The 14,425-nt window shown below is 33.2% G+C and overlaps 1 protein-coding gene across 1 annotated transcript in view; it reads right to left on the bottom strand.

Moving 5' to 3' along the window:
* Positions 1–14,413, bottom strand: part of LOC108544817 (complement factor H-related protein 4) — an 18,598-nt gene extending 4,185 nt beyond the window's left edge. The window contains 12 exon segments of the mRNA XM_083287424.1: positions 1,300–1,482; positions 3,694–3,891; positions 6,223–6,298; positions 6,300–6,406; positions 6,661–6,764; positions 6,766–6,785; positions 6,787–6,839; positions 8,439–8,466; positions 8,468–8,625; positions 10,874–11,071; positions 13,795–13,977; positions 14,233–14,413. Coding sequence (XP_083143550.1) covers positions 1,300–1,482; positions 3,694–3,891; positions 6,223–6,298; positions 6,300–6,406; positions 6,661–6,764; positions 6,766–6,785; positions 6,787–6,839; positions 8,439–8,466; positions 8,468–8,625; positions 10,874–11,071; positions 13,795–13,977; positions 14,233–14,398 — 1,474 coding nt within the window. The 5' untranslated portion in view covers positions 14,399–14,413.
* Positions 14,414–14,425: the final 12 nt, after the last annotated feature.

The raw sequence follows: 14,425 nt of genomic DNA, 5'->3' as shown, positions 1-14,425 counted from the left end.
AAAAAAAAAAAAAAGAAAGGAAAGAGAAAAATAAAAATTTTTTGTGATTTTAAAATTTGTGAATTTTAAAGATGATAAAATTTTGTGAATTTAAATGTAACTATTTATGTATTTATGTAACTATTTCCTAACAGTAAGGGTGTATATGTTAGATAAAAATTATATTAATTGGATATAAGTTCTATACAAATTTATGAAGCAGTCTATCTTTTATTTTACAAATTTTAACGTAGATCATTTATCAAAGCTGAGTAAAATTGAAGTATACACTTTACACAGAGCCCATGATAAGCATAGAAATAGTAAACAGTATTCTAGAAATGTAGGAATTGATACAGTCTGGAAAACTCATGGTGACTTTGAGATAATCACTTTTAAGTATATCTTTCTTTTTTCCCACTTAGCTTAATATTTTTGAGATTCATCCATGCTGTATTATGTATCAAGGTTCCATATTATCTCATGGCCAAAAATAGTTGAATTATACCCTTGAAAAAGAAGTGGATTTTGGAGTATGTAAATTATATAACAGTCTCTGGGTTAAAAATACATTAAGCAATTTATCTTTAAAAGTTTTTGTGAATATCTAAAAAGGAGAGAAAAAAATCAAATTTTGCCACTGAAAGATTTCCTTTGTTCATTACGCAATCTCCTTATCATAATAAGTAAAGGTCGAGCATGTTCAGAGAACTTTACGTGTAAGGAATCCATTGGCAAGTATGAGGTTTGTAAACACTCAGTCCACCCACCTACCCTTTTCCTTTACTTGTTTTCTCTGTAGTAAACAATAGGCTGGAGATAATTTTTTGATTGGATATCCTCAGTAGCATCATCGATACAAATTATTAAGGTCTGATTCTCCTTATGCTAGCAGAAATTCAGAATTAAGCATTCATTTCTCCCCCGACACGTACATCTTTTCTGAGTGTGAGCAAGGAATACAATACAAGCAGTTGAAAATTTTGAAATACAAATAGAGGGAAAAGAACAAAGTTTTTATTGGCAACTAATACATTTTGCTGATATTCCCATGCAGCTCCCTAACTAGTCTGTACATTATAAGATTGCTTTTATGTAAAGGCAGATTGAGTTGTAAGAGATGAAATGATCATCTTCCCAAGTAGCCATTACTCTAAAAATGCAGAAGACTTAGTTTGGCACAGAATGTTAAATGGTATTAGAAGTATTTGTATCTCTTTACTCCTAAAAGTGTTTTCTATATTTTTAAGTAAAATACTATCATCTCAAAGAGAGGAAAGAAGCTGACAGAAACTGAATGGAAATATGTAAATCACTTACTAAAGCAAATTGGTTGTGCTGACCATCCATTTTGCAAACACGTAATTGATCCTGAAGAATTTCCATCTGCTGTTGCATATCCTGGTTTACATTTATATTGCATTTCTTTATTTAAAATATAAATAGAGGAAGATTCAGAAATAAATCCATTTTCAATTTCTATATCTGATTTTGAGCATGTTCCTAAAATAGAAAAAGTAGAGAAAAAATACGTATTTGTTGAATACTTCTTTTATAGAAAGGAATAAGTAAAAACACAGCAATATGGCAAAACAATGAAACATTTGTTAATGAATTGAAAACAGCAAAACTGGAAGTTTCCTAGACATCAGTGTTCTTAAAAGGAAACCACGGATTTCTGAAGGAAATGTTGAAAACACAGGGAAAGGCAGAATAAAAGCAAAGAATCCTTGAGACTGTCAACAGAGCTCTGGCAGGCCTTGAAGAATGCAGATCTAGCAGACTCTCAAGTCCCTAATGATATTTTGGAAGACTTTCTGGCTACTTTGCAACAACCTAAGTATTTTTGGTACTATTAAGGTGCCTTACACCTCGTTAAGTCAAATGCCATTTCCCAGGCAAAGATAACGTACACACTACTACCACAGGCAAGAAAGTAATTTTGTAAATCCTTTGTCTCCAACAATTGAAAATGGTTGTCATCTTAAGTGGGTGCTTAAACCCATAGAGACGTGGTATTTGAGAGGAATGTGGAAATGTAAACAGAAAAAAGAAAGCAAACAAGATTGCAAAAGTAAGTTCTAATACATTCGTAATGTGTTTGTTCTTTATATATTAGTAATGTATGTGTTCTATACTTTACTAGTGGGTATGTGCATAAGATATTAATTATTTTAGTAATGTTATATTCTACGATATTAGTAGTGTACATGTTCTTTTCTAATTAGTAATTAGAAAACAAATGTAAATGGACCATTTTACTATCTGAAAGAAAAGAAATCATGTTATAGATGATACATCTTTAATAATAAAGCATTTGTCATAATCATGAGTTTTCTGATCTATTCTTGCCTACTTTCCTATTAATCTCCAGTCTCTAAACTGCAGTGTTCAGTTTCTCTTGTAAACAATTTTATTTTCAATATCTATAAAGTACTTGACACACAACAATATTTATTAGGTAGATTAACGATAGAGTTGGTGCCTATGGCTTAGGCTATTGTTGAGGACAGTTGCTCCTACAAGCTGTAAGGAGATTCCCATTGTCTTTTATCTCAATTATATAATAATTATCATGCGGTTTCTATAGTGGAATGTTTTGTAAATTGCAAGCAATACACGAAAACGACTTTCAGAGACTCCTTTGCCTAAAAAGTGAAAGTCAGCTATAACAGATGAGTCTTAATTTAAAGCAACAGATCACTAACTATAACAATAGATGTCATATAATTGTGAGAGATGTACAAGTGACCTTTGAGCAAGCATTATATTTATTGTTTAGTTAATGCTATACTTTTATAATCTACTTAAATCAATGCATTAACATGATTTCAATATAAATACTGAAGCAGTGTTACTTTCATCTGTATTTTATTTATTTTGTGCTATTCATGACTTATATTTCTATTGTTACTTGACTATTAAGTGACAGAATCCATTCATTATCCAGAAATTATAAATGCATGTATACACATTTGGAACTGAAAACTAGCTAGGCTTCTACTTAAAAATAAAGAAGATATATATTTAGCTTGAGAATTGATATACAAACTTTTCCTGTTAAAGGTCTAGATCTCAGACAATTACAGACATACTGGGATCTCAAACGAGTGGACTAACTGCCACGAATGCATCTGGGAGGAGGAGACCAATCATCCTCTGTACATGAAACTGTGGTCTGCACATTTGGAAGATCGTAGTCAGGACAGACTTCAGCTTTTACAGATTGACCCTGTCAATATGTCCCTTCATATTTTGTGTTATATCCATTCTCCAAATAACTGAGAATACATTGTCCTAAAGACCATAACATGATTAAAAAGTAAATTAGAAACATGAATTTAATCAAAATAGTATATTAAAATAATTTTAGAATATTTAAATAAGACTGCATCAATACTCAAAAATAATGTGTAACTGAAAGAAAACTAAAGCTACTACTAAATGTACAAAAAAGTCAGTATTCAATGTTACTTATCTTTAATTTTATAAAATATGTTTAGATTTTATATGTATTCTCATAAAGTTCCTATATTTATTTCTCATGTGATTTTCATGAACATAACAGAAAAGATCCATTTTGGTCTTTTTGCTTGAACAACTCTTCCCTTGGTACGATTTCTGTCATATAAGACAATATCATCATTAATTTGCTCTTCTCTCTCCATTCTTTGCAAGTTTTTTGCACATATTGTTGTAAAGAGGTTTACTTACTGAGGCATGGAACTGCTGGTGACCACCCATCTTGTGTGCAATGAATGTAATCCCAGTAACTTCCTGAAGGAGTCACAAAATTTGCATCACAGTAATAGGAGTAAGATTTTCCCGCAGCTACTGGAAAGTAGGGTCTACGTATAGTCTTATAATAGAGACCTCCATGTTGAATTTCTGGAAACTCACAAGGTTTCATTACTTGTAACAAAAAACAAAAATAGTATAAATAATGTTTCACTGTAACAGACAATGATATAAGAGATGACTGTTTTGATTATGTTACCTTCCACATAATGGTTTTGTTTTCTTTTTTGATATGAAATTTCACTCTTTTGCCCAGGCTGGAGTGCAATGGTACGATCTCGGCTTACTGTAACCTCCATCTCCGAGGTTCAAGCAATTCTCCTGCCTCAGCCTCCCGAGTAGCTGGCACTATGGGCACACACCACCATGCCCATCTAATTTTTGTAATTTTAGTAGACACAGGATTTTACCATATTGGTCAGGCTGGTTTTGAACTCCTGACCTCACGTGATCCACCCACTCGGCCTCCCAAAGTGCTGGAAATACACGCGTGAGCTACCGCACCTGGCTCGTTTTCTTTTAGAATTTTTAAAAAATTTTTTTATACTAATTTTTTAAGTTCTGGGATACATGTGTAGGATGTGATGGTTTGTTACATAGGCAAATGTGTGCCATGGTGATTTGCACCACCTATCAACCTATACCCTAGGTATTAAGCCCAATTCTTCCATGATAAGCTTTCCATTTTTGATGATATCATTCACTCCTCTTTCTCTCCTTTTGATGAGAGTATTCGGCACTCAAGTCTAGCCCTTATTAACATTGGTATTTCTTTAGAAACTTCCCCAAGTTATATTTTAATACATCTTTCATGAACTTACATAAATACATTTCTTCACATAGTACATATCACTTCTGAAATCCAAAAATGTTTAAGAGCTCTCAATACATTCAGGGGCTATTTACAATTCAAAAATAAATATTATTTGAGCACTAAATACTCTTCCAAATGTATTTTCTAACACTTTCTAAAGTAGATACAGAAGTGAATACATAAATAGGGGACAAAAATTAAGGTTTAGCTCATCATAGGATCAGCCAAGATACCAGCATCATCAGTCAATATAAAAGGTAAAAGGCAGCATAGCATCATAATAAAGGATATGAGTCACATCACAGAAAAGAGCTGCTAGTATCATCCTATACTTAGGAACCTGAGCACTTGAAAAACTCATGAGTTTACAGTTTAAGAGCTGTGATAGGAATAGGTTATCTGATATGCAAGGCCTGATGAGTATCCCAGGACTCTACTAGTAGAAACTTGTGGCAAACTTTCTTTTAGGTTTTCTTATTGTTGCCATAATTATTTTGGCTCATATGTTTTGAATTGTGTTGCTTCAAGTTCATAGGACTTGGAGAACAGATTCTGTAAGTATACCTATATTACTGACTTGAGGGATTTTTCGTGTATTCATTTTGATTCTGGGATGAGGAGAGTAGATAAAGGCAAAGACAGAAAACATGGGGTTTTGGAAATGGCTGACCTTTCCTTTAATTTCTGTCTTGCTTGCTAGAAATACTGGTAAAATATAAGAAAGAACAATAATCAGAGAAAGAACTTCTCAGTGTTAACTAGCTATGTGCTCTCTCAGGAAGCATTTCAGGTTTTCAAGAAGGATTTTAGTTAATCATTCATGGTTTTTATTATAATTTAAGTTCTGGGGTACATGTGCAGAACGTACAGTGTTTTTACATAGGTTTACATGTGTCATGGTGGTGTGCTGCACCCATCAACCCATAACCTACATTAGATATTTCTCCTAGTGCTATCCCTCCCTTAGCTCCTCACTCTGTGACAGGCACTGGTGTGTGATGCTCCCCTCCTTAAGTCCACCTGTTCTCCTTGTTCAACTCCCACTTATGAGTGAGAACATGTAGTGTTTGATTTTCTGTTCTTGTGATAGTTTGCTGAGAAGGATGTTTTCCAGCTTCATCCTTGTCCAAGCAAAGGGCATGAACTCATCCTTTTTTATGGCTACATAGTATTCCATTGTGTATATGTGACACATTTTCTTTACCTAGTCTATCATTGATGGACATTTGAGTTGGCTCCAAGTTCATGGTTTTTAAAACAGTGTTTTCAAAACTCTTTGAAAGCTATTTACCTAAGTGTTAATAATGTGAAAATGATTACTGGTCTTAGGTTGAGATGCCATATTTCATATGTGTGCAATAAATCGATGTCATTCTTGAAGACTCATTGTATCCATTAACCAATTGATGTCTCTGAACATTACTGTTTTAAAAAAGAAACTTTGTCATCGTTTACATAAAATTTTCCAAGCTTATACACTTATATATTAAGATCTGAAGGCAACATTCAGCAGAATAGCGTTCGTGAACCACAGTTTAGGGTAATAACCCATAAAAATTTTAGTATTAAATAAGCAAAGACAAACTAATTACTCTAATTTTCTCAGATCCAGAATATTTAAGAACCTTAACTTATGCATCTTGGTGGCTTCTGACCACTCTCCATACTACAAGTTACATATTGAGAACCCTGAAATTTATAGTAGGAAATGGCATTGGACCTCGACTGTTGACTGTGGCAGATACAACTTTGCGGAAGTGGCTTGGTAATCTCCATTGCTAATAGGTGGAGGAGGCCCCACACTTTTCTGAAGATCTGAAAAAAAGAAATATTTTAATATGTAGGGAAAAATCAACAGTTTTATTGTGAAACTTTCTGAATAAAGCTTTTTATATACTCTTAACGTATCTTATTTGATGTCTTAAGGAAGACATTTGCATTTCACCTCTTTTTTTTTAAAGGTTTAAGGTAAATTCACACCTCAAAGAGGAACGACATGTATATGTAGATATACATATGTAGTTTGTATTTGTTTAATTCTAGTAAAATAGAAATACTTGAATAAATACTTCTATAGCATGTTGGCAAATGCCGACCAGCCATGCTTCACCACACACTAATGGAACCTGTGGTGTTTCCTATCTGTTTTTCATATCCATCATAGCATTCATACCAATGTGTCATGGAGCTTAAAACCACATGCCATTACTCTGGCTCGGAATTCTCAAAACAGCATATCAACAAAGTTCTGAAACAAAAATAAGATAGGATTGCTTTTCTATGCCATATGATGTACAATTCAACAAAGAAAGTTCATTATTAGGAATACAATTTACCAATCCAGTGTGTCAATAAATTGAGCACTATTAAAAAATAGCCTGATAATCAGTGCTTCTTTGGCTGTAACAGTTAATTAGAAGAGAAAAATATATTTCCCTATATTTATCCTTCTCATCATTTAAACCTATGAAAAACATATTAACAATTTTAATTTAGACCTATTTTTATTTGTGAACATCTCATTGGCTGTTATTACAGTCTATCCTTTATCACTATAAGGATTATTTTAAAGACATAAATTTGGTGAATTTAAAAAGTTAATAATAGTGTACGTTATGTACTCAATTTAAAAAACTGAGGACAGCATTGGTGTATATGTTGGATTAAAATTAATTCATTGGATATTAGGTTCTACAAAAATATATAAAGCATCTTATCTTTTATTTTACAAGTCTTATAGTAGATCATTTATCAAAGCTGAGTCAAATTAGATTGAAGTGTACAGCTTTTCTTACACAGAAGCCCATGATAAGCCCCACAGAATTGAAAAACAGTAGTCGAGAAATGGTAGGAATTGATATTTTATAGCCTCCCAAACCCTCAAGAGTAAACTGTTGAGATATCACTTTCAATTGTATGCCTTTCTTTTTGTTCACTTAGCTTAATACTTTTGAGATTCATCCATGCTCTATTATGTATCAGTAGTCCCTTCCAATTCATCTCCATGGCAAAATAGTTGAATTGTACACGTGAAAATGAAGTGATTTGCACTATGTAAATTATATATCAACGTGTGTTAAAAAATAAATTAATATTTTATCTTTAAAAATCTTTGTTGAATGTCACAGAGGAAATGATGACAAAAAGATCAACTTTTGCCACTGCATAGATTCCATTGTTCATATGCAATCTCTTTAATGAAGAAGTAATTGCAAGTTGGAAATTTTTAGAGAACTTTTAAGTTGTAAGGAATCCATTTGCCAAATATGAGGTTTGTAAACATTCAGTCCCACCCACTTTACCCCTTTTCCTTTTACTTTCTTTCTCTGTACTAGACTACAAGTTGGTAAATAATTTTTTTGAGTTGGTTCTCCCAGTTGCATCATTGATACAAATTATTAAAAGTCTGATTCCCTGAGGGCTAGCAGAAACTCAGAAATAAGCACTCATCCCTTCCCCGACATGGACATCTTGCTGAGTGTGAGCAAGGAAATACAATACAAGCAGTTTGATAATTTTGAAATACGAAGAAAGGGAAAGAACAAAGGTTTATTGACAACTATTACCATTTTGCTGAGAGTCCCATGCAGCTCTAACTAGTCATGGTACCTGATGGGATTGATTTACGCAAAGCAAATTTGTATTTAAAGAGATGGAAGGATCATCTTCCCAGTAGCCCATTACTCTAAAAAGCAAAAAAGGCTTAGTTGCACAGAATTGTTAAATGATATAGAAGTATTTATATCTCTTTTACTCCTAAAAGTGCTTTCTATATTTTTAAGGTAAAACACTATCATCTCAAAGAAGGACAAAGTTACAGAAACGAATGGAATATGTAATCACTTACTAATGCAAATTGGTTGAGCTGACCATCCAATTGTGCAAACATGTAATTGATCCTGAAGAATTTCCATCTGCTGTTGCATATCCCTGGCTTACATTTATATTGCATTTCTTTATTAAAATATCAATAGAAGAGATTCAGAAAATAAATCCCATTTTCAACTTCTATATCTTGATTTTGAGCCATGTTCCTAAATAGAAAAAGTAGAGAAAAAAAAATTTGTTGAATACTTCTTTTACAGAAGGGAACAAGTAAAAACATGGCAATATGGTAAAACAATGAAACATTTGTTAACGAATTGAAAACAGCAAAACTGGAAGTTTCCTAGACACCCATGTTCCTAAAATAAACCATGAATTTTGAAAGAAAATAGTGAAAACACAGGGAAAGGCAGAATAAAAGCAAAGAATCCTTGAGACTGTCAACAGAGCTCTGGCAGACCTTGAGGAGGAATGCAGATCTAGCAGACTCTCAATTCCCTATAATTTTTGGAAGAATTTCTGGCTGCTTTGCAATAACCTGAATCTTTTTGGTGCTATTAAGAGATCTTAGACTTCATATAGTCATATGCCATTTCTCAGGCAAATATACAGTACACACTGCTACCATAGACAAGGAAATAAATTTGCAAATCTTTAGTCTCCAGGAAATTAAAATGATTGTCATCTCAAGTGGGTCTTAAACCCATATAGACATGGTGTTTGAGAGAAATGTGGAAATGTAAGCAGGAAAAAAACAAACAAACAAGATAGCGAAAATAAGTTCTAATATATTAGCAATGTTTATGTTCTTCATATATTATTGCATATGTTCTATATGTTACTAATGTGTTTATGCATAAGTAGTAATTATTTTAGTAATGTATATGTTCTAAGATATTAGTAATGTGTATGTTCCTTTTTAGTTAGTAATAAAAAAATGTAAATGGACTAATTTTACTATCTGAAAGTAAAAGAAATCATGTTAAAGATGACAAATATTTATAATACAGCATTTGTCATAATCATGAGTTTTCTGATCTATTCTTGCCTACTTTTCTATTAATTTCCTCTAATCTCTAAACTGCAGTGTTCAGTTTCTCTTGTAAATAATTTTATTTTCATATCTATAAAGCGCTTGACACACAACAATATTTATTAAGTGCATTAATGATAGAGTTGGTGCCTATGGTAGGAGAAAAAGGGACTTTTCTTTCAGAGACAGGCTATTGTTGAGTACAGTTGCTCCTACAAAGGTGTAAGATGATTTCCATTGTCTTCCATGTCAATTATATCATAATTATCATACGGTTTCTATAATGGAATGTTTTGGAAATTGCAAGCGATGCACACAAACAACTTTCAGAGACCCCTTTACCTAAAAAGTGAGAGTCAGCTATAACAGAAGATAAGTCTTAATTTAAAGCAACAGAGCACTAACTATAACAATAGATGTCATATAATTGTGAGAGATGTACAAGTGACCTTTGGGCAAGCATTATATTTATTGTTTAATTAATGCTATAATTTCATAATCTACTTAAATCAATGCATTTAGCACAATTTCAATATAAATACTAAAGCAGTGTTACTTTCATCTGTATTTTATTTATTTTGTGCTATTCATAATATATATTTCTATTACTTGACTATTAAGTGACAGAATCTACTCATTATCCAGAAATTATAAATGTATTCATACACATTTGGAACTGAAAACTAGCTAGGCTTCTACTTAAAAATAAAAAAAGATATATATTTAGCTTGAGAATTGATACACAAAATTTTCCCGTTAAAGGTCTAGAATCTTAGACAGTTACGGACATACTGGGATCTCAAACGAGTGGACTAACTGCCACGAATGCATCTGGGAGGAGGAGACCAATCATCCTCTGTACATGAAACTGTGGTCTGCACATTTGGAAGACCGTAGTCAGGACAGACTTCAACTTCTACAGATTGACCCTGTCAATATGTTCCTTCATATTTCGTGTTATATCCATTCTCCAAATAACTGAGAATACATTGTCCTAAAGACCATAACATGATTAAAAAGTAAATTAGAAACATGAATTTGATCAAAGTAGTATATTAAAATAATTTTAGAATATTTAAATAAGACTGCATCAATACTCAAAAATAACGTATAACTGAAGGACAATTAAAGCTGCTACTAAATGTTTGTACAAAAAAGTCAGTATTCAATGTTACTTATCTTTCGTTTTCATGATAAAATACGTATAAATTACATAGGTATTCTTATAAAATTCCTATATTTATTTCTCATGTGATTTTCATGAAGATCTCATAACAGAAAAGATCCATTTTGGTCTTTTTGCTTGGATAACTCTTCCCTTGGTACGATTTCTGTCATATAAGACAATGTAATCATTAATTTGCTCTTCTGTCTCCATTCTTTACAAGTTTTATGCACATATTGTTGTAAAGAGGTTTACTCACTGAGACATGGGACTGTTGGCAACCACCCATCTTGTGTGCAATGAATGTAATCCCAGTAACTTCCTGAAGGAGTCACAAAATTTGCATCACAGTAATAGGAGTAAGATTTTCCCGCAGCTACTGGAAAGTATGGTCTACGTATAGTCTTATAATAGAGACCTCCATGTTGAATTTCTGGAAACTCACAAGGTTTCATTACTTGTAACAAAAAACAAAAATAGTATAAATAATGTTTCACTGTAACAGACAATGATATAAGAGATGACTGTTTTGATTATGTTACCTTCCACATAAAGGGTTTTTTCTTTTCTTTTCTTTTCTTTTCTTTTCTTTTCTTTTTTTTTTTTTTTAGACGAAATTTCGCTCTGTTGCCCAGGCTGCTGTGGTGCGATCTCGGCTCACTGCAACCTCCGTCTCCCAGGTTCAAGCAATTCTCCTGCCTCAGCCTCCCGAGTAGCTGGCACTATGGGCAAACACCACCATGCCCATCTAATTTTCGTAATTTTAGTAGACACAGGGTTTTACCATATTGGTCAGGCTGGTCTCGAACTCCTGACCTCAGGTGATCCACCAGCTTCAGCCTCCCAAAGTGCTGGGATTATAAGTGGGAGCAACCGTGCCTGGCTCGTTTTCTTTTAGATTTTGTAAAAAATTTTTATAATTATTTTTTAAGTTCCGGGATACTTGTGTAGGATGTGAAGGTTTGTTACATAGGTAAAAGTGTGCCATGGTGTTTTGCACCACCTATCAACCCATACCTTAGGTATTAAGCTCAATTCTTCCATGGTAAGCTTTCCATTTTTGATGACGTCATTCACTTCTCTTCTCTTCTTTTGATGCAAGTATTCTGCACTCAAGTTTAGCCCTTATCAACATTAGTATTTCTTTAGAAATTTCCCCAAATCATATTTTAATACATCTTACAAGCACTCACTTAAATAAATTTCTTAACATACTACATAGCACTTCTGAAATCCAAAAATTTTTAAGAACTCTTCAATACATTCAGGGGCTGTTTGTTTACAATTCACAGATAAGCATTTGAGCACTAAATATTTCTGCAAACATATTTTTCAAAACTTGCTAAAGTTTCCTGCTGCCTGTTTAAGTTTTCCTCATTGCTTTAATATGCCATATGTATATGTAATATTTTGCATAAGGTTGCCTTTTTCCCTAGAATTCTCTGCTTGAATTCTCTTTGCTTCTTTAGTTTTGAAGACAGAAAGTCTTGCTTGTATCATGGAACTGACCTTATGTCTTCAGATAATTATAATCCTTTCCTGTTCTTGATTGTGAGAAGAGGTAATGCTTTTGCTGTGAAACACATCTTAGGAGTGTCCATCTCCTCAGTCAATCAAATTTAAGACTCAGAATTTATCTCTGAAACCTAACACTTAATTTTTCCTATGAAATCAAGTTTGAAAATACTTGTAAACTATTTTGATTTGAGGATACTAATTTTCCTCTGCAGTCTTGCCGCTTGTATGGTTTGGAGCCCAGACTTAGACATGATCATCTACAGAAGTGGATACATAAATAGGGACAATAATTAAGGTTTAGCCCATCATATGATCAGCCAAAATATCAGCGTCATCAGTCAATATAAAAGGTAAAAGGTAGCATAGCAGCAAAATAAAGGAAATGAGTTATATCACAGGAAAGAACTGCTTGTATCATCCTGTACTTAGGAACTTAAGCACTTGAAAAACTCATGAGTTTATAGTTTAAGAGCTGTGATAGGAATAGGTTATCTGATCTGCAAGGCCTGATGGGTATCCCAGGGCTATACCTCATAGGCTAGTAGAAATTGGTGGCAAACTTACTTTTAAGGGTTATTATTGTTACCATAATTATTGTGGCTCATATTTTGAATTGTATTACCTCAAGTTCATAGGATTTGTGGTACAAAATTCTGAGAGTATACCTATATTACAGACTTGAGGAGTTTTTAGTGTATTCATTTTCATTCTGGGACCAGGGGAGAGGAGATGAAGGTAAAAACAGAAACCATTGGGATTTGGAAATGGCTGAACTTTCTGTTAATTTCTTTCTTGCTTGCTAGAAATACTGGTAAAATGTAAGAAAGAACAATAATCAGAAAAAGAACTTCTCGGTGTTAACTAGCTCTATGCTCTCTCAGGAAACATTTCAGGTTTTCAAGCAGGATTTTAGTTAGTAGTATATTGTTTTGATTATACTTTAATTTCAGGGTACATGTGCAGAACGTGCAGTTTCTTCACATAGGAATACATGTGCCATGGTGGTTTGCTGCACCCATCAACCCATCACCTACATTAGGTATTTCTCCTAATGCTATCTCTCCCCTAGCTCCCCAACCTAGGACAGACCCTGGTATGTGATGTTCCCCTCCCTGAGTCCACCTGTTCTCCTTGTTCAGCTCCCACATACAAGTGAGAACATGTGACATGAACTCATCCTTTTATATGGCTGCATAATATTCCATTGTGTATATGTGCCACATTTTCTTTACCTAGTATATCATTTAGGCCTGGACATTTGGGTTGGTTCCAAGTTCATGGTTTTAAAACAGTGTTTTCAAAACTCTTTGAAAACTATTTACCTAAGTGTTAGCAATGTGAAAATGGTTATTGATGTCAAGGTGAGATGTTATATTTCAGATGTTTGCAATAAATGGATGTCATTCTTGAAGACTCACTGTGTCCATTAACAAATTGAGGTTTCTGAACATTCCTGTTTTAAAAAAGAAACTTTGTCATCGTTTACATGAAATTTTCCAAGATTATACACTTATATATTAAGATCTGAAAGGCAAACATTCAGCAGAATAGCTGTTCGTGAACACAGTTTTAGGGTAATAACCCATAAAAATTTTAGTATAAATAAGCAAAGATCAAACTTATTACTCTAATTTTCTCAGATCCAGAATATTAAGAACTTACATATGCATCTTGGTGGCTCTGACCACTCTCCATTACTACAAGTTACATATTGAGAACCCTGAAATTTATAGTAGGACTGGCATTGGTACTCGACTGTTGACTGTGGCAGATACACTTTTTGCGGGAAGGGCTTGGTATCTCCATTGCTAATAGGTGGAGGAGGCCCACACTTTTCTGAAGAATCTGAAAAAAAGAATATTTTATATGTAGGGAAAAATCAACAGTTTTATTGGAAACTTTCTGAATAAAGCTTTTTATATACTCTTAACTGTATCTTATTTGATGTCTTAGGAAGACATTTGCATTTTCAACCTCTTTTTTTTTAAGGTTTAAGGTAATTCACACTCAAATGAGGACTACATGTATATGTAGATATACATATGTATGTTTTTATTTGTTTAATTCTAGTAAAAAGAAATACTTGAATAAAATACTTACTATAGCATGTTGGCAAATGCGACCAGCCATCTTCACCACACACTATGGAACCTGTGGTGTTTCCATATCTGTTTTCATATCCATCATAGCATTCATAGTCCAATGTGTCATGGAGCTTAAACCACATGCCATTACTCTTGGCTCTGGAATTCTCAAAAACAGGCATATCACAAAGTTCTGAAACAAAATAAGA

The sequence above is a fragment of the Rhinopithecus bieti genome, unplaced genomic scaffold (assembly GCF_001698545.2).
Source record: "Rhinopithecus bieti isolate Rb0 unplaced genomic scaffold, ASM169854v2 scaffold_28467, whole genome shotgun sequence".
Taxonomy (NCBI): domain Eukaryota; kingdom Metazoa; phylum Chordata; class Mammalia; order Primates; family Cercopithecidae; genus Rhinopithecus; species Rhinopithecus bieti.
Note: the sequence above shows the minus strand (reverse complement) of the source record. Positions and strands in the feature narration are given on the sequence as shown.